General features: G+C 36.9%; 1 protein-coding gene across 7 annotated transcripts in view; it reads right to left on the bottom strand.

Moving 5' to 3' along the window:
• KIDINS220 (kinase D interacting substrate 220) overlaps positions 1-20,676 on the bottom strand; it is a 76,064-nt gene that overhangs the window by 6,425 nt on the left and 48,963 nt on the right. For 5 of the 7 annotated variants that reach the window (XM_068183501.1, XM_068183503.1, XM_068183499.1 and 2 more), the window contains exons 23-27: positions 16,142-16,320; positions 12,830-13,056; positions 8,597-8,707; positions 7,695-7,751; positions 1,220-1,360 (exon numbers count right to left, since the gene is read on the bottom strand). In XM_068183501.1, coding sequence (XP_068039602.1) covers positions 1,220-1,360; positions 7,695-7,751; positions 8,597-8,707; positions 12,830-13,056; positions 16,142-16,320 — 715 coding nt within the window. The remainder of the gene's footprint in view (positions 1-1,219; positions 1,361-7,694; positions 7,752-8,596; positions 8,708-12,829; positions 13,057-16,141; positions 16,321-20,676) is intronic. The other 2 variants (XM_068183504.1, XM_068183505.1) reach the window with 2 other exon arrangements.

Genomic DNA, 20,676 nt, shown 5'->3' with positions numbered 1-20,676 from the left:
ATCAATCAGAGATCAACACAGGAGTGCTTAAACAAGATCTGTATTCTAGGAAGGTGATTCCTCACACTGGGCATGTTTATATAGTGCTTAACTTCCAAAACCACCAAATTCAACACAGAACCACTTCCATTACATAACAATGACAGGTATTTCTCTTTATACCATATATCAGTGTATGGACAGAATGTAAAGGAGGAACCATGTCTGAGAAGAGCAGCCAGAAAATGGAAGACCCAAGTTGAGAGCTCTGCTTATACTGAGGGATCTCAATGGTTTTGTACCCATATCCCAGCAGATGGTCTTAGTCAAACCAGGAAAAAGACCAGGCTGAGCCATTTTATTCCTTCTTTTTTACATTATATCCCTTGTAAGAAATGCAAGAATATAAATAAGAGGAATCTCATCAGAGATAACTGATGAGCACATCTTTCTTTCACTCTGGAGCAAAGGAAGCAACTAAAATTTTTTGCAGTTTCACTTAATGATCTGCAATCTAACATCCTACTTCTTGCTTTGAGTAACTTTGCTGAAGCTTCCTATGATAAACCTGTCTCTTAATCCTTGAATCAAGTAATTCCATATTATTTAAGATACTATAAGCTCCAGGACAAATTGAGCTCAGCAAAAACACTAATGACAACCTTCATATTTTTCCATTCTTTCTTTGTAAAAAAGAGCACACAGAATGGTGAAAAAAAAGAGCAAAAAACAATTCAGTGTTAATGTAATCACAGAAAAGAGGAGAGACAGAAAAATACAGTGACCTTTTTCTGAAGCAAATAGATGTGGACTGTGATAAAGAAATGGAACCATCTTCACCATTCATTTACAACAGGAGAGATGTGCCAATTTTTCACAGAAGAAAAAGTAAGGAATACTGCTACCTAGATATGGAACACATTTGCAACCCTTTTTATTTTTTCATTACATGTGGCAATTCTGAAAACATTTTTCTTGCTTCTTTTCTCAAAATAACCAGTCTCATCAGCATTTATATTTCTGAGTGTTTGTCCTTTTCAATAGAGAGCATTTTCTCTGAAAAATGAATGCTTGTATTAAAATGTCCTTCAAACCTGTCATGCACAGAACTTAGGATGTTATTTTAACATCTGATGTGTTTAAATAAACATTTTCAAGAAAAGAGGTAATTAAATATTTTCCTCTCCTTGTGTATCTCCATGTTTAGGAACTAAACACATTAATGAAATTCAGCTGATACCTTTTTTATAGTTGCAGAGTACTGAGGTAGCATGCTCTGGTCCAGACCATCTATCTGCTTTAGCTTCTCACACACAGCTTCCACACTCATTGTGCTCAGAGATACATGGGATACTCCTGTAGCTGACCCTGTGCCTGCTCCCTGTAAGTGAGAAAACATGCACATAAGACTTTTTCCAGTACTCAGTACACCCAGAAATTCACAATACACACTAACACAAATCAAGCTGTGTTCAACTGTATTTCAAAATTAAGAGATGAGAATAAGAATGCACAGGCATTTTTAATTACTCTCAGAATATCTATATATTGGGAAACATTAATTATATGTATTTATAGGAGAAAAAAAACAGCACCTTGAGTCCTGCCTTTGTGACAAAAGAACCCTCTTACATAATTTTAAGTAAAGAAACATAAAAATCAGAAATATTAAGTACAGGTTAATCAATTTACAATGAAGTTTCACTCACAAGTTTTCCTCCAACTTTAGTAATTAGTTTGGTTTTGGGATGTTTGTTTTTTTTTTTTTTTTCTCAAATAAAGCAGATACAACTTAGATTTTTCTGTCTTAAAATCTCCTGGTTTATTATCAGATAAAGATGACTTAAAACTCAAAGACACTCAAAACAAAGATAACTCCTCAACTACTTGGATTAATTTTAACAACAATTTTAACAATATCTGTTCATTTTCCAGAAATTCCTTCAGCTCTATTTATGCAAGATCAGCCAAGGGGCTGTGTACAACAGTACTGAAACAGCAGCACTGCAAATACAAGATACTATGAGGATGCTTCATGTACCCCAAACTTGGGCAAGATCCAGGTAGAAATTATTTATAATTCAGCTCTGTAACACAAGAGTTGTCCTGTTAATATTGCTAGCTTCTGGGAATTTCAAAGAAAGGGTGGAAAACTAAAACGAATGCATCTGCAGGTAGACAGTATTATTAAGGCATGTTCCTTAAAAAAAACCACATTCCCCCTGGATGGGAACCTATGCAGTTACACTAGTGAGTCCAAATTTCTAAAAGCAAAATCAGAATCAGTTCTATCAGTTAAAAAATATTTGTATGCTCTCCACTTGTGAGGGAGGTTGCACCTTCCCTTTTTTCTTAACATGAAGATTTGGGTGCAGCATTGTAGACTGTGCACCAAACAGCTCATTTTGGGAGGATACAAAAGAGCTTCTAAGCTTCAGGGGTCATTATCACATGCACAAAACCTGGGATGTAAAAGTGCATTTTGACTATCCAGTTAATCAAGTTTTATTATATTCCTCAAATTACCAATGAAGACTGGCTTTGGAGCCGTAATATTGTCTCCCATTTTTATTTAATTACTTTGAAGGTGTCTAATCTTTCAGAATTAATATAAATTACTAGATAAATTATTAAATTACTAGTTCCCAATATACTGCTTATGAAAACCAAGAGTTATCACAGAGAATGCCATTAACCTTATCTGAATTATCTAAACCAGGATATTTACAAAGAATTTTTTCAACTAGTAATTCCAAGGCAGCAATCCAAAACCCCATTATCTACTACCTCAGAGTTCTGACTTACTCTTATCAAAGATAGCCTGATCTGGGGAGCTAGGCACACTCCTCACCCAAGCTACTCTGAGTTTCAAAGTTTAGGTAATATTACATGTAATTGCCCCAAAGTTCTCCACCAGATGTCCTTGAAATGGACTTTAAAGTGTGTAACTATCAGCTTCATTTGGGAACAGTACTGGGGGGGTCGTAGGGAATTTGAACTTGGCAGTTGACACGCTTGCCTGGAAACAGCTGGGGCACAAATCTTTGTTTCTTTAACCATTCCTAATTTTTTTAATGTCATGTCAACTGGATAATAAACAAAAGACATATCCCATTTTTGGGGAAGGCAATCTACTTCAATTACTGCAGAAAATTTAAACATTTTAATTCCACTCCAGTCTAGGCACTTAAACTAGGGCTTGGTATTGCTTTAGAGGACATGCTAGCTACTTTTCAGATACTGCAATGTCTCCATAATTAGGTGCCTACAATACCTTATTAGTTATCATATAGGCATCTGAAAGACAAATTTTAGGTCTTAATTTAGTCTGATTTTTAGCACATCTAAAATCTGTATCAGGTCAAGGATATAAGCCAATCATCAAAATTATGAAAATGACAGAATGAAGCTTCACCCAATAATCTATTTATCATATACTTCTTTTATGAACATCTTTAATTTTCCTCTTTAAGAAATCACTGTGGGTTATTCTTCAGAATACCAGCTTTATCCATTATTTCCTCATAAACACACTATTTATTATTGGCATGAGTTAGACAATACATCAACAAAGACAAGATACTAAGTTAATTCAAATCTTAATTATTTTTTGAAAGAAGGCTTATCAATTAAAATAAAAGAAACTATTTTAGCCAAAATTACTTTGTGGCACCACTAAAATAAATGGTCCCAAAGCAACATGTGTTAGCAATTGCCTTTTTTCTCAGAATCTATTAAATACATTATCTATGATATACTCAGAAATAAATGACGAAAAGTTTTAAACACTTCTAATTTAACAGATTCTCATTCAGATCAAAATATTTTTTTAACAATCAAGGACAAGCAATTCTTTCTGCATGCATTAAGACCTAGTTTAGAAACTTTGCTTTCAGTCTATAAAAAAGATACATAAAAGCTGAAATATTTAGACTATTTTTGTTGAAGTGTGAACTGTTTGAAATAGATGCACATTAATCCAAATCATTCTTTATGAAAAGCACTCTCTGAAGAATAAGTAATGTAATAGCTTTAGGGATATTGTCATCATGTAAGTGAATTAAAACTGTACTTAAACTGACACATTTTTCAGCCTTAGTGGTTTTGTTAGAGATGCTTAGAGAACATTAGTCTGAAAAGTATTTGCCATGCAAAAGCTAAAAGCAGCTTGTCAAAACAAACCTCAAGGCTAGTAATGAGCATTAGTTTACAGACAGCCCAGCATGAAGCACCAGTATGATAGCTTCTGGAATGACTCTGAAACAAGTGAATGAGAATTCACAGAAAGTGGCTGTACCTGTCTGTTTTTGTTTAACTCAGACTTACAAAGCTTTGAGAAAAGGACAAAACAGAATTAAAGAAACAACAGCTTAAAGTGACATCACAAAGGTTGAACATACAGAGAACATGCTTTGAAGTAAACAAGAAATCAGGGTTAGGACAGACACAGGATATTTTCATAATGTAATGAAACTTTAAAAATAGGTCTTCAAAATATACATTTAGGATATGCTATACAAATACTATTTTTATGAGCAGACTATTCTATTTTGCATTTGTAAAAAATCCACTTGCTATATTCTGTTTTGCATACAGGTTTTAGATAATGTTTCTGACAGAAAATCCTCCTTTTAATGGAACATTCTCCTGCCATCTCAAGATCACATACTACCAATGTACCTCACGTAACTTTTCAAACTTCTTTCTAACCAAATCTACCAATGCCCCTCGCCCCCACCCCAAAAAGCCTCCAAAATAAATCAGCACCACCCACAGAATGGAAAAGTTATTTCATATAAGCATAAATATTCAAAGCACAAAAATGCTACACAAAAGCGCTGGAAAATCTGCAATAAAACTCCCAAGCCATACATTTTCATTCATGCTCAAACTTTTCAAAAGTACTTCCAGTTTCTTAAGAAGTACTCTATGTTTATCTATACTACATGCTCTGGGCCATGTTAGTCCTCATTCAAAGCACACATAATACTACATCTTAATGGATTATATATTCAGTGCAGTATGAAAAAATGTATTTAAACATAGTAATTTTATTGGAACAAGCTACTTCTTAGGAAAAGAAGTCAAAATTGACATTGCAAACTAAAGCACAAAATCAAGTTTATGACAGATAAGCACTGCTAATGCTAGTTTGATTTCTAACATAAAAGGGGATTCTGTGAACCATTCCATGTTACCATTTCCTGACTGGTAACACTACAATCCACCTACAAACTCTTCAAAAGGGCACTCTAGAAGTTTTTGCGGTTATTCAGAAATAAGTGTTTGCACAGTAAAGCCAGCAGAAATGCATGTTTGTCTCCCTCACAGATGTCAAAGGCCAGCATCTTAAGACTATTTCAATTAGTGATTCAAGCTGATAACCTAAAATTTGCAATGCACCTTCATGCTGATACAACTAAATAGATGACATTTGGTCAACTTACCAGTTTGACATCTAAGTTTTGATCCACTCAGCAAAGAACAGTAAACTATGGTCTGAGATAGACAAGTTTTATCATCAGCAACAGAATCTAAGTATAGAAGGTGGCTAAAGTAAAATACTTGATAAAGGATGACTATACTCAAAATATTCCTGATTTTTACTAAGCTAACCTAGACTTACACAGATATTATGGGACTAATGATGATGGTCTGGAATTTCAGAACTTGGTCACTCCAACATCAGACTGACAACAACAGCAGACCCATAACTAGATCACGTAACAGCCTCCACACAGTTCTGTCAACTCATGCAATAAGCAGAAGTTATAATCTGTATGAAAAAAAGTATACGCCTAAGTAATCCTGGTTTTTTTTTCCCTGTTATGACTCAAGCATCCAAAACAATGATTATTCTCTATTTTACACAGGAGTTGCAACATTTCTGGCTCCTTGCCAGTTCAGCATGAAAGACAATTTTGATTCTACATGCTCCTCTTGTTTTCAATCACCAAACCAATTACACATCTTGGTGTTCATTAACTACTCTGTGTAGGTTTTGTTTACTTTATTTAATTACTTTGAGTGCATCAAACCATTTAATAAGTTGGATCACTTATACAGTAGCAATGACCCATCAATTAAGAGCTACCTAAATAGCTGGATTAAATTATTGTACAGATCATCTACAGATAATTGTAGCACATAACACAAATATCATACTGTTTCCTTTCATAGAAAATTCAATAAAGTTGACAAAAGAAGTGGATTTAGTAGTAGATGGATTTCATTAGTAGATGAAACCCTGATAAGACAGTGCATATCATATCCTGACTGACAACCTTCTTGTCCACTTCCCAAGAGACTTTAAAAAAAAAAAAATCAAAGTTTTAGATTTACACCTATTTAGGTAGGTTAAATAGTGCTAAGTCTTAGAAAAGTACATGATCTGATACGCTGCATTACAGCCTCACAATAGTATAAATTAAATTAATAAACAGATCTAACAAAATCTTCCATTATCATTATCTCAAAGGAAGTTTCTTTCTAATGTTTTAATTCCTTTATTTTCTTACTTAGAGGCAGAAGGTTACTTAACTTACAGGAGTCTTTTAAACTGCTGTTTGAAGCTGCACCTAAATGTGTGTTAAGATACACACTCAGCAGCAAGCAGCAGAGACACCCAGTTTGAGTTCTGCTGCTGGAACTCATTCACTACTTGGCCTCAAGACTAAATCCCACTTTTCCTGGCTTATGCCCCTTGTCACACTCAGAGAGACACACTCCTCAGCCATCACACTAATACTTTTGAGAAAGTCTTGCACTGACAAGTCTCAAAGGTCTTGGAAAAGAATGGGATACTGAGATAAGGAATCAAACACAAGGATGGCATTTCCAAAGGAAAAATTACTCCAAAGTCATCCCTTCACACAAGGTAAAAAAGGACTTGGGAGAGAGAAATGTAGCATACCTTTTCCATTGCACTGCACATACATGGCTTCTCAGTGAAACTTATGTACAGTTAAACAGAGTTTGGAATCTGTATGGGGTTTGATTGTTTTTAAATTGCACAACAGTAGAAAGACATTTTTGCAACTATTTACTAAAAGAAAAAGTAAATGCAATCAAACTATAACTCTTGCCAACAACTATTGGCAGCAAATATTAAGAGAATCATGACAGTCACATTAAACTCTGTTTTGGTACAAATCACGATTACCATAATTAGAGTTAAAACTTATACCTAAGTATGAATACTTAGGATAAAACAAAACAAGTCATAGAAAAGGTAACTGTTAACATTCTGACTCAAAAATAAGCTTATGACCAGCAATGTTTTATTTTTCCATTTCTATCAAAGCTGCCTTATACTATGTTACCTGCAATAGCTTTATGTCACCAACTAAAGAAGTAGGGTTTGGACGAGAGAGTTGACTGAAGCAGAAAAACACAATTGCTTCTAGAACTTAAGCACTGAATGACCAGCTGTCATTCTACACTCTGCTCAGCTACCACGACACTTTACTGAAAGCTCACCACAGCTACTGAGAAAGGCAAGGGGAAAACTACAGGGGAAAATAGAGTACATCTTACAAGTGAAATATTAGCTTTTAAATTCATTCACGAACTACATTAGTTTTCAACTACTCTATTTGCCCACCAAAGCCACTGATGCAGTGTTAGTGAACTGCAGTTATGATTAATGCAGACTCATTACTGCTGAAAAAGCAATGAGATGCTAAAATTTCCACACCACATGACTACTCGTTTACCATTGAGGGGTCTGTGGGTGAAGGAAGCCCCTCATCAGCATCCTCCTTGATAACATCCTAACAACAACAAAATATTATGGTTTGGGTAAAATGATCAAGGGCTCAACAAAAATTATGAAGTAAACAGTGAATGAGAATGATCTCATAATAATACATAATTCAATAGAAACACATTTGTTTTCTTTAAGTGATAAAAGCTTTTACCACCTTTTAACAGCCTTGCTCATTGTATCAATACCCTAGAATTAAAGCAACCCATAAGTGAGGCTTTTACTTTTTTATCTTTCCTTAGTTCATAATTCCATTTGAACAGCCATCTGTCAGTAAAATAAATAATTATAAATAGGAAATTTAATATTCTATAAGAAGCTAGGAAAGTCTGCTAGTTTTGCCCTTCTAATGGGTAAAACTGAATTATATGTACTTGCAAAAACACTTAAGATAAAATGTATTTTGCTTTACTTAAATATTAAAAATATTTCTTTTAACATTTAAATTTGATCCTCCAGTTTCTAGCATTATTTACAACATTAAAGGATGTAATTTTATATTCTCCAGATACAAAGAACTTGTGACATATTATTTTAAAAAATTGAACATAAATTTACAAGTAGCATTCATTTTCTTATATCACTACATCTATTTTGGCACTATAGTACAGTTGGCATTTTCATTAATATATTTTTGCCAGTATCACAGGCGATTCTCCTCCTCTGTAAGGAATTTCTAAAGTTAAAACAAAATACATTTACATTACATGTTAGTAACACCTTTGCTTAAAATATTTATAATATAAAGCTTATACTTGTCTAACAGAGAATCATCATTAATAATCTTCAATTTCATTACTCACTATATTTATTGTCTAGGTTAGTATTTGAATTACCCTTCAAAATACTTACTAGGCCATTGTTCTGATCTCTGGACAAACTCGTTTTTAGTGGTGGACGTGAGATGAGATGAGAACTGCCAGGGTAATACCTTGGCATGTAAAGATATGGGGCAAAGAATGGCTATGGAAAAAAAAAAGGTGTAACAAAAAAGGGACAAACAATTACACAAATCAAAATGTAATAATAATAAAATAAAAATCATTACAGCAAAACACATCCTCTAGTTGAGTTTCATAAAGTAAAAAAGAGCAATTACTAATAGCTTTCTTTACTTTTGCATTGAACCACTGAACAGAATTCAATCAAAAGCTCTGGAGTGAATTCTTCAAAATCACTCAGCAAATTACCCCCTTTTTTAACTCCGAGCCAACTGGTGCTCTGGTATAGTTTTCTGGAGGAACAGTCAGAATGATTTTGGTAGCTACACTCTAACATCTGCTTTCAATATGGGAAAAGGATAATTTAACAATAATTCTGACAATTTTACTCTCTGACCTTATCAACTAAAAATCAGCAAAACTTTGAGTCAATTGTCAATAGCCAAGACAATTGTACCAAATAAACAATAAGTGTGATACATAATAGCATCACTAGAACGTCCCAAATTTGTGGCACCCAACCTGGGGGCTTCCACAAACACTAGATTTTATAAACATATGAACAGATGCTTATAGCAGACAGTACTGGAGCTTTGTTTTGCTGGAAATACATTAATGCATGTTGTTCAATACAAATACCATTTTACGGGACAGTGTTAATTTATACTTTAGGAAAAGCAGAATTACAGCACTCATTGCTTTCAACTCATTGCCCAGTTTTTAATACAACCACCCACCCCTCCAAAAAAATCAACTAAAAACCAACAAAACACCATAAAAACCTAAAAGAAATCTCAAAACAATGGCTGTATTACTGATTTCTGATGTTTCTATGTGTAGCATTTTCAAAATTGTATTATCCAGATACTTCACAAGAGAACATATTATCTGATTTGTGTTTCTGCACATGACAAGATTCTGATTAGTCTACAACACCAAATTCAGTATAGAGTAACTAATTCCATGACTAAAGGGAGAATCTATGAGGAAGGAGTAAAATTTGTTGAAATATATAGATTTGCCAATAAGGACTTAAAAACTTCTGTATTCAGAAGCAGCTCTAAATGAACTTAGAAATTCAAGTTTAATTTCTCAGTATATCATTTATGTAGGCAGCATATGCTACAACTTCAAGCACTTTATGGAAAATAAAAATGGTTCCATATTCTTAGCTGCTAGAGGTAGATTCTGAGCACTTTCACACAATTATCACAAAAATTTCATATGCTCTTCCAACATATGAAGTTACACAATATTCATTGTAACCACTCGTCTAAATGGGGAAGTTTGGTTACCTAGCCTTTGCCTTACATTATTTGGCTAGTACAGAATGATGCAGGAAAGTTCACTGAATTAAACCTATTCCACTGTCATAAGGCACATTCTACAAATAATATGAACTTTTTTTTTGAAGCAAGAATAATTACCAGAAAATACTTCCGAATAATTTAATGCCTCAGTTTTCCACTAACAGCTTAAACCATGTGGAAAACCCCCAAGCATGAAATGCTTAACAGTCAAACTGCATTCAAGTGCCCAGCTCTCACTGCAGAGCCTCTTCTCTGAAACACACAGGGAGTTTGCTGGTTGCATGATATCAGACTACAAAGCAATGGAAAAACTCTGTCCACTAAGGCAATTATCCCACAATCCTCTCAGAACTTCTAATCAACCCCTGGGCCCATTTCAGCTACTCCACTGTTTCCCAATTGTGGGATTAATTCTCCACTACAGGCCAAGCACTTCAGACTCAATCTCCATTTGAACTACAATACAGTATCATGAAAACATGAGATCAATATAAATATATATTGGGCATAAACCAGTGCACAGTTGCTCTTCAAGTCTGCAGATAGCCTACAAGGCTTAATGGATGCAGCAAAATGCCATTTTTTCAAAATATCAAAGAATTTTCTCCTCTTTTGTAAAAAAAAAAAAAAAAAAAAAAAAAGTATTCAGATACCATAATTTCTCGTTCCCACCCAGGAAATCCCAATTAGACTTGCCTACTGCTCTGACCTTCCCTGTTAGAAACATCATCTCCACAATGATCCATGAGAGCAGCAATTTTGAGAAGCTGAACTTCTATTCTGCTTTCAGCCAGGCTGTTAGACAGTGGTTAACAGTACGTGTCCAGCTTAGCCCTATACTGAGAGCCAGAGTGCTAAATTGAAGAGCTTCTAAATGGGACCATAATCTTCCCTTTACAGCTAACCAGAAAAAAAACTGGGGTTTAAAACAAAAATTAATAGATTACATCACTGGAAGTTCATGGTCCATAACATAGGAGAATCTAAAGAAAAAAGAATACATACATAATTTAAAAATATCTGTATTTTCAAAAAATAAAGTCTTTTCCCCAACAGCTCAAGGGGGTCTTTCTTAAGCATAAATTTTTGCTTAAAGACAACAGGACATGAACCATTTACTGGTCAGAATATGGCACATATCCCCAGAACTGAGGGTGTTTTTGAATAAAATCCAGCCATTTCCACAGAAGTATTTGAATCTATTGTGCTGTGTCATCCAGTATCCAAGACCTCTCTCGGAAACTTCTACTGGGGAGAGTCTGTTCTTCAGTTCTATTTGTTTTTTTTAAATACCATTTCTACAAAAACCTGAGAAATGAAATATGATCGAAAATGCTGAAGGAAACAGTTTTTCAGGATGAATTTTCTATTTTTAAAAGCTTCTAATCACTTATCTCAGTATGTGGTGTTCATGACAGTACCTTCATGAGTCCAGAGTAATGAATAGTTCCCTGACAATATTTATTAAGTGACACACTAAAAACAATTATACTTTAGAAGGGTAGTATAAAATTCCAGTGAAAAAGGCCAAAATTGAAGTATTTTAGTCTTCAGCAGGCAAAAAAGTAAGCACGTCTGTAAGCCTTAACAAAAATGAACAAATAAACTCTTTTTAAGAACAGCTTATGACTCACCAATAATTGTTTCTCTAATGCTTATTGGAGCCAAAAATCCCCATACAGGTTTCAACAGTTTATCACCCCTGACTTTAAGCCTTGTCATGTACAGTAACACAAAACAGGGCAAAACAAACACAAAAACAGGGCTTCCAACAAAACAGCTACTTGGACTAAGCTGAGTTAGTATCAACACAAATATTCACGTGTCAAGCATTTATCAGTGTTGGAGTACTTCAAACTATATGTTATTTTACGTTATTTTCAACAAAACAGCATACCGTCACTGTCTCAAGAATCATTTTAGAATAGATAACTTTAAAGGTTCTGGTCTACATATATACTTTTTTGCCTTGTTTAACAAACACTGATTTCGGAGTAACTCAGTATACTTTTCACCTTAATAATGTTTATCTACAGTCAAATCTACTTAATGTTGAGGCTATTTCCTGTATATAGAAGTACGCTATGACTTATATCAGCTCTCTGGGTTTTTTTCATGATAGCACTGCAGAAAAAAAAGTGAAAAATAAAGTTTAAAAATACTGAACACATCCCACAAAACTAGAAACGTTAGACTCTCTTCAACTATACAGTAAAGCACTTCATTCAATTTTCATGTGAGCCATTCCCAGGACTATGTTTTCTGAGGCCCACAAATAGCTCAAAAATGTAAGTTTTATGCAATTCATGTTAATTCCTTTAAATGAGTACAACACCAGCTTAAGGAAAAGATCATAATAACTTCAAAAGATCAGAATAACTTTAAAAACAGACAACAGGGAAGACAGACATACATTCTTATAATCTATCTCCCCACTTGAGTTTCTGTATGTTTTAACAAAAGTAACCAAAAAAAAATGGGATCCTTTCCAACATCTGTGAGCATGTGAACAACTGAGCACAGTTTACCCCTCCAAAAAACCCCAACAAAACAAAAACAAAAAACCTCACCAAACAAAAAAACCCTGCAATATCCTACAAATGAGCAGTGTCTCAAAATTATTTTTTCTTCTTTGTAATTTGTTGTTCTGATGCCGTTTACCATGTTTCTTCCCCAAACAACAGTGACTGAACATTAGTACAACATTGGTCAGCTTTTGGACTTTTCTCCACTCCTAAATAAAACTTGCATGGGTATTTTAATATTTCATAGATGACATCTGCAGTATTAGCAGACTAAATCAGAAGAATGTTAATTGGATCTCGATTATTTACCCGATTGTAAAAGGGATGCTGAGGTCCTGTCATACCACTATAGTAACTGCTGTGAGGCTGGGGGGATAAAACTCCACTATTGAAAGGCCCATTGAAAGAGGTTGTAGAAGAGCAAGCTGAGGAAGGCTGACTGAACAGAGATGTTGCTCTAGCAGGTGCCTCATGTAAAGGCAAGGTGGGATAAGGAAGTCCTCCAATATTCATCTGATCTCTTGCAGCACGAACATCTGAAAAATAAATTCATAATAAGAATATTATTTTGCCGGAAGTATTTGGGAAAGTTTTTATTTGTTTGCCAATTCATTACAGTACATTTTTGTACATTTAACTCCAATCAGAACTCATCAAGTAGAACATCAAGGTGGTCAAATTTCAGCTGGATTTGGTTGATTTCTCTTGATGATCACATCTACACAGGAGGCTTTAGGAAAGTTAGAACGGTTTATCACATAAACTTATATAGCATACTTATTCTCTAAACATTTAGATTTTTTTTTAACGTGGCATAAAGGAACCTAACAGTCACTCTCCAAGAGAAGCTGCTACAAAGACTGGTCTGTACCATGGCAGAGTGACAAATCCCAGCACACAGGGGCCTCTTCTGATCCACCGGGAGCTGTCAATGCTCTCACAGCAGGTGCTACAGAGACCTGGGAGTTGCCAAAGAAACAAAGGTCCCCAGCAAGCCTAGCCCAGGGAGTGTGACAAGGTAGCTTGTGTGGCCAGGGCGCAGGAAGGGTGCAGTCACCCTACCCAAGAGGTGAGCCCCCTTGGTGGTCATCATCCTCTTGGAAGGAGCTCAGATATGGCATCCACAGAAGGTAAGGCACAAACCCATAGTTCTCTGCACTCTCCAGAAAGGATGTGACAACACAGACAGAGCTCCTATCCAGGTCTCAGGCTGGGGGTGGGGCAGAGCCTGTCACTAGTGTTGCATGGTAGTAGAGACAACAGCTGTGTGAGACATGACCAGGCAGACAACCCTGGTCCAGCCTGGTGGCAGAATTAAGTAAGGAAGCAGAAAGATTAAGAAGCATGAGAGAGTCAGAGGACAGAGACTGCTGGAATAATCCTCTGGCCTCCCTGAGACAGAACAGCCTCCAGAAAAAAGCCAAGATCCAGGGGACTCTGAATTCTCCCCACAACAGGCAAAAGGCAAGTGTACCAGGGGACATTCATATTGGACATCAGCAACAATTTCTCCACTGAAAGTCTTATAGAGATCAGCCAGGATCTCCTGAGGTAACAGAAGCCAACAGGGAAACACCACTGAAACACTTCAAAGGAATTAAAGGGTGTTCCTCAAAGAAGGTGACACAGTTGACAGCCCAGCTCACGTGTCTCTACCTCAGTACACATAGACTGGGCAACTAACAGGAGGAGCTGGAAGCCACCGTGCTGCTAGAAAGCTGTGACCTAGCTGCCGTTCCACAAACTTAGTGGATGAATCCTGTGGCTGGAGTGCAACTATTGAATTCTGCAGGCTACTCAAATGGGACAGGAGAGGAAGGAGGGGAGGAGAGGTTGCCCTCTAAATCAAGAGATGGATAGATTGCAAATTCTTAGAAACAGTAGAAAGGAGGACCCCAGGAACTAGTGACCTGTCAGCCTCACCTCTGTGCCTCTGAAGATCATAGACCAGATCCTCGGAGAAGTTTTACTAAGGCACACGGAGGACAGAGGTGATTCAAGACAGCTAGCAACAGCTTCACCCCACAGGGAAGTCCTGCCTGACCAACCCTGTGATGGAATGACTGCATCAGTGGACAAGGGAAGGGCTACAGATATCATTTTTCTGGGCTTCTACAAAGCTTTTCATGTAGTCCCCCCCAATATCCTTCTCTCTACATTGGAGATACATTTGATAGTTACACTGTTACACAGAGAGGAATTTGGGTGTGGACAACTGCATCCAAAAGGTAATGGTCAATGGCTCAGAGTCCCGACAGACATCAGTGAATACTGGTGTGCATCGGGTCCATACTAGGGCCAGCATTATGTAGTATCTCCATTAACGATAGGAATGAAGGGATGGGGGCATCCTCAGCCAGTCTGCAGATGACACCATGCTGAGTGCTGCAGTTGACACACCTGAGGGATGGGATGCCATCCAGAGGGACCTGGACAAGCTCAAGAAGGGGACACATGGGAATCTTTTGAGTTTTAATAAGATCACCTGGGTTTAGTCAACTCTCAGTAACAATCCAGGTTGGGGGATGAACAGATGCAGAGGAGCCCTGCTGAGAAGGTCTTGGGTGTGCTGGTGGGTGAAAGGCTGGACTCAACCCAGCCACGTGCCCTTGTAGCTCAGAAAGCCAAAGGTGTCCTGGTCTGCATCCAAATCAGTGTGGGCAGCAGGTGAAGGAGGAATTCTGCCACCTGCAGTGCTGCATCCAGCTCTGGGATCCCCAGAACAAGAAGGACATCAATGTATTTGAGCAAGTCCAGAGGAGGCCAAAGTTGACTGATGGATGGAGTTGACTGCGGGATGGAGCACCTTTACTATGAGGAAAGGCTGAGAGAATTGGGATTTTTCAGAGAGAAAGATTTGGGGTGACTTAATTGCAGCCTTCAACACCTTGAGAGAGCCTACAAGACAGGTGGAGAAAGGCTCTTTACAGGGATATGCAGTGACAGGACAAGGGGAAATGGCTTCCAACTGATAGTAGGTTTAGAATTCTATACCATGAAGGTGGTGAGGTACTGGAGCAGGTTGACCAGAGAACTTATGGATGCCCCAGCACTGGAAGTGTTTAAGACCAGGTTGGATGGGGTTCTGAACAACCTGGTCTAGTGAAAGGTATCCCTGCACATCGCAGGGGGGCTGGAACTAGATAATTTTTAATGCCCCTTCCTACCTAAGCCACTATAAGACTCTAAGGAACAACTCCCTTAGGAGAAAAGGCTGACAGAGTTGGGGTTCTTCAGCCTGGAGAAGACTTTGTTTCACTGACTTAAGTTCTACAGGGTTTTACATGTACTCTCAAAATTGTTAACAAAGATCTGAAGTCAACTTGTATCTCTTCTACTAAAATATAGTTTGTGCGTATTTGTTTCCTCCATCTCCTGAAGAGCTCTGCAAAGCAACAACAGTAGACTTCGCTCTCCAAAAGAAAAGTTTTAGTCCAGGATGGTCTGGCTGTTACAGCAAAACTATTAAGCAAAACTGAATGGCCTCTTACTGAAGTCAAATCAGACAATCTGAAGGTATGACCTGATGAACAAATGAGTGTTCTATGTGACATGCCAAGTAGCTCTACTTAAAATAAATAACAGATTTGTTATTTTCTATTTATTTGAAAGCATACTCACCTGCAATGATTTCTCGTAGCTTGGGATCCAAGTTCACTGTACAAGGCAAAAAGGTTCTTACATCACGTGCAACAAGGACAGGTGTTCGTGAGGATAAAAATACTTCAAAATTCCGTATATCTGCATCAATTTCAAGTAGAGGTTCAACATCTTTAGTTGTAGGAATATTCTTTGAAATTCTGGGGAGCAAAATGAGATACATCATAAATCATAGTTATTAGTGTATGACTTCAGTTTACAAAGTGATATTCTAGGGTGAAATACTAGTACACTTGCAACTCTTCTCCTGCTCTCTGAAAAATAAGAGAGCCCATAAAAACCTGTACTGTCTGCAGAAAGATCAATGTAACATTTTCTAATATGCAAAAAACCTCAAACTGCTGAACAATCTGATCTAACGGTATGCTTCAGAGAAATGTCCAAGAAGCCACACATCAGTGCTGTCAAATCCCAAGTAAGGGAAAGTTAACATTTGTGAACTTTAACCCCAAACATCTATTCGAATTCCTACACCCAATTCAGAAATTCCATGGGAAAAACAATTTCATTTTTAAACTAACTTTTTGTAACAGAAACAGGCATCTTAGAAGTTGATCAAAATCTAACTGTGCATTCATTGTAAAAAGTGGGAAAACAACCACCTGCTTTCAAGCATTTCACCTTCTAAGAAAAAGCCACAAACAAATGAAAACAACAAAACCATGAGACATGATCAATGTAAGGGACTGTTCATGTATTATGACTATTGTCAAGCAACAGTGGGGGTTTTGTGAGCACTAGTATAAAGGGGAGTTTCACGACAGAACAAGAAGGATTAAATGTTAGTCTTGTGGAAGTTTATGAAAAGCTCCTACCAAGCAAGTGATGGAGGCTGACGCTGTTGGTCAGATGGACTTTTTTTACTTGATGTTTCATCTCATAGTACTGGTATCTTACATCAAATGAGAAATGATAATCTAAATTAAAGATTACTAAAATGAAAAAGTACTCACACCCAGCATAATAAAAATGTAAACAGTGAAAGAATGCACTGAGAATAGTGAACACAGTTACAGTAATGGCTATTAAGTGACTGTGACACCACTCTATATGGATACCAGTAAAGTAACCACACTGTACATAAAGTAAAAATAGAAAAAAATATGAGGAGAAAAAAACCCAAAATTTTAAATAAATACAAATTTAATTACGATTTTTAATGGTTCTTTTCAAAGACATGTTAAGACTACAACTCCATGATAAAGGGGAACAGCATAGATATGTTGGCCGCTCTGTGAGCTGCTGTAACTTGCTTAAAAGAAGAAGGTAGCATAGAACAAAGAAAGTGTGTTTTCTCCAACTACTGGACAATTAGAAGAGTTAAGGCAACTACCAATGCTGTCATGGGGGAAATGAGTGCACTGATGCATGGATGGGAAGGGAGGCAGAAGACTCATGCACACTCAGTAAATCATCAGTACACCAGGAATTTCTTACATTAAATACATTTACACTTACATTGTGTCTTCAAAAAGGAAAAAAAACCTAACATTTAAAAGCAACCCCCAACTGGTTGTAATTGAATTGTATTTTTAATAGAGCTAATGAACTAAGGCTACCATTAGCTGAACAACCTTACCCCATTTCACAATTTGTCTGCTTTTTAAAAGCAACGGTCTTTTTTTATCTTTATTTTTAAATCCTCCACAGAAAATAGAATTTTATGCACCATGGGATTATTCCAGAGACAAAAGTGGCAGATTTACACAGAATACTTAGCATTTAATGTTAAGAAAAATAAAAGAGTAGAGAATCAATGCTACATGTTTGAAGTAAGTGCAACTCCATTGCATTAAAAATGTATTTCAGCCACATTAATCTTTCAATCTGATCTTTTATGACATTCTAGCCATTATACTAAGAGTAGAATTAAAAAATTCCTATCAATTTTACCAGAAAACAACGGACCATGTACCTAACAGATGGAGGATACTGCCATACCATCCTATCATAAACAGTGTCTGTGAATAACTTCATTCACAGTGGAAGGTTACTTTCTAGCACAGGAAAAATGTAGCAAATATAAAGCATAAATCAAGTGTAGCCTATTCTAACAAAGGTTCTGCAGAACAAGTTGTGATGAGACATTGTCCAGATGGCAGCTGGATTATCCACTTTAGGAAAGCTCAATGTATGTAAGACTTCAGAGACTCCAGCCTTAAGAGAATAAAAGGTGGTGATTCTGTGAGAAGACACTCAAAGGTTACAATTTCAAATAATGGGAACAGTTCATTCTCTGGCAGAGTTTAAAGCAATCAAGTATAAGCTGAAAGTAGTCCTAACCTCAAGGAGTGAAGGGCCAAAAGGAAAAAAATAAGAACACTGGCAGTATCAAAGTAAAACTTGCATACTCCACTGAATCTGAGAAATGCCTCTTTTACACCTACTATTTAGCTACTACCTTATGTTATTCTATTGAGCCTTATATAAAACTACAACTAAACTGACTGTAAATGTGTATGTTTTAAATCAAACATCAGATTGTGAAAAAAGCCAAGATCCTTAATGTACATTTTAGTTATATATATTTGCTACATATATTTACTGTTAGTATTTTAGACAGGAGTTCAATGCTGAAAAAGTAAAAATTAAGTCACTTTTCAAGTCAGGAACTAAAGAGTTAAAGAGTGGCCTACTTCAACACTTCAATCTACAAAATAAAAAGCCAAAAGAGAATGTGACATAGATTTAAATAAAACACACAGCTGATGAATCACATGAAACAAATTAGCTGATTTTTAATGCCAGCTCTACTTAAGTCTGAATGCGAACAGTGTTCCGAATACGATGAACAAAGCTACTGTTCAGAAGCCAATAGCCCACTGCTGGTGTGCAGATTGAAGTCTCTATTCTAACCTCCTGAGCTCAATGTCTTAAACTATGCCTTTGAAAGAAATATTTATGTAAATTATAATCTTTTGGCAAAGAGCCACAAAAACCATACGTGCCTGCACTTCTCAGATAAAAAAAAATAAAAGGTTAGCATTTAAAGTACTTTAGAAGTTACTTTCTCTAAAATACAAGCATGCAGATCTAAAAATAAAGCACTGTGAACACACTTTTTTCATTTTGGGGCTAGATTCCTGAGGCAAAAGAATTATTTTTTAAATCAGAAACATCAGAAAGTGTCAGTGTTACAGACTGTCTGTTTCCAGGAGAAACTACTTGAATTTAGAAGGAATGAAGTTAAAACAAAACATTTCATTGATTGAAGTGAACCTTAAAAATTAATTCCACTACACTTCACATCGCTTTCCCATGAGCAGCTGAAATTAAAAACTGCTTCCATTCTGGAGTAAGTTACATTGCAACAATGATGAATTATTCCTGACTTTTTCCTCAAATATAGACAACTTAGTACAAGCATACAGAGACACATCATCTTATCTTTCACTCTGCAAATCAGATTCCTATTTGTTCTAATTAAGTTCACCTTATACTTCCATGACTGACTTAGAAAATAACCAACCATGGCCTGACAGTGTGACCAGCACAGAATGTTGCCAGCATAGCTCAGAGGAAGGTGCTAAGCTGTTGCACCTATTGACCACCTCCTTCACTACCCTGCTAGGTGGGGGCAAAATGGCAAGAGCCAAAATCAACCACCTTCGTCCACTCTGGAGGTGCCCACTTTGCCTGTGCCACTGGTTATGTCAGGCCCTGGAACATGCCAACAGGATTTACCCACCTCTTCCGCCAGCCAGAGGTTTTGGGGCAGGTGCTCAAGGCTGGCTCTGACAGAGTGTAGCTGAGAAACCAGGCTGTGGTGACAAGAGCTGTGAGGAGCCTCACTGCAGGGCTCTCCTGCCTGAGCTAAGAACAGCTTTTACGCTCAGACCTTTGCCCTTGGTCCTCCTCTGAGCTACATCTATGCACCTTTGGTCTTGACCTTGACCATTGGCTTAACATCCTGCCTTGACCTGTGCCTTGTGGCTACACACCACAGGGCTGTTTGCTGTCCCTGCTTACTGTCACTGAACCCGCTCCGCTCTTCCCGTCTGGCTACTGAGGGATTGCTCCCCTTGCTCACAGGACCGTGCCTGCCTTGCAGCCCTCCTCAGCTCCCAGCTCACCCTCGCTGATGGAGCAGAACCCTGCTGTTCCCACACTGGTGGGAAGTTGACTTCTTTACAAGCCCTCACACCATGAAGGGCTGTTCTCTCTTCTCTTTCCAAACCTCTCTCCCCGAAGGTAAAAACAAAGAATTGATCTTTGCACACCTAGTTTTTTTTCCTCATGTGTTTTACAGGAGCAAGCAACTGCATGGACAAGAGTAATTTAACTTTCTCATTCCATAAAAAGCAAATTACTTAATTAATTGCTATTAAATAATAGAGCAACAGAAGGCATGAGCATGAAGGCATGTCATGTTTTATCTATCATGGGCTTTTTAATTTTTTCCTCTCAAGACAGTACAAGTCAAAAATGTTGCTTAAAATAATGACATAATTTGTCTTTAAAAACGAGAAAAAAAAATTCTACAGGTTTGATACTGA

The sequence above is a fragment of the Anomalospiza imberbis genome, chromosome 3, assembly GCF_031753505.1.
Source record: "Anomalospiza imberbis isolate Cuckoo-Finch-1a 21T00152 chromosome 3, ASM3175350v1, whole genome shotgun sequence".
Taxonomy (NCBI): Eukaryota; Metazoa; Chordata; class Aves; order Passeriformes; family Viduidae; genus Anomalospiza; species Anomalospiza imberbis.
Note: the sequence above shows the minus strand (reverse complement) of the source record. Positions and strands in the feature narration are given on the sequence as shown.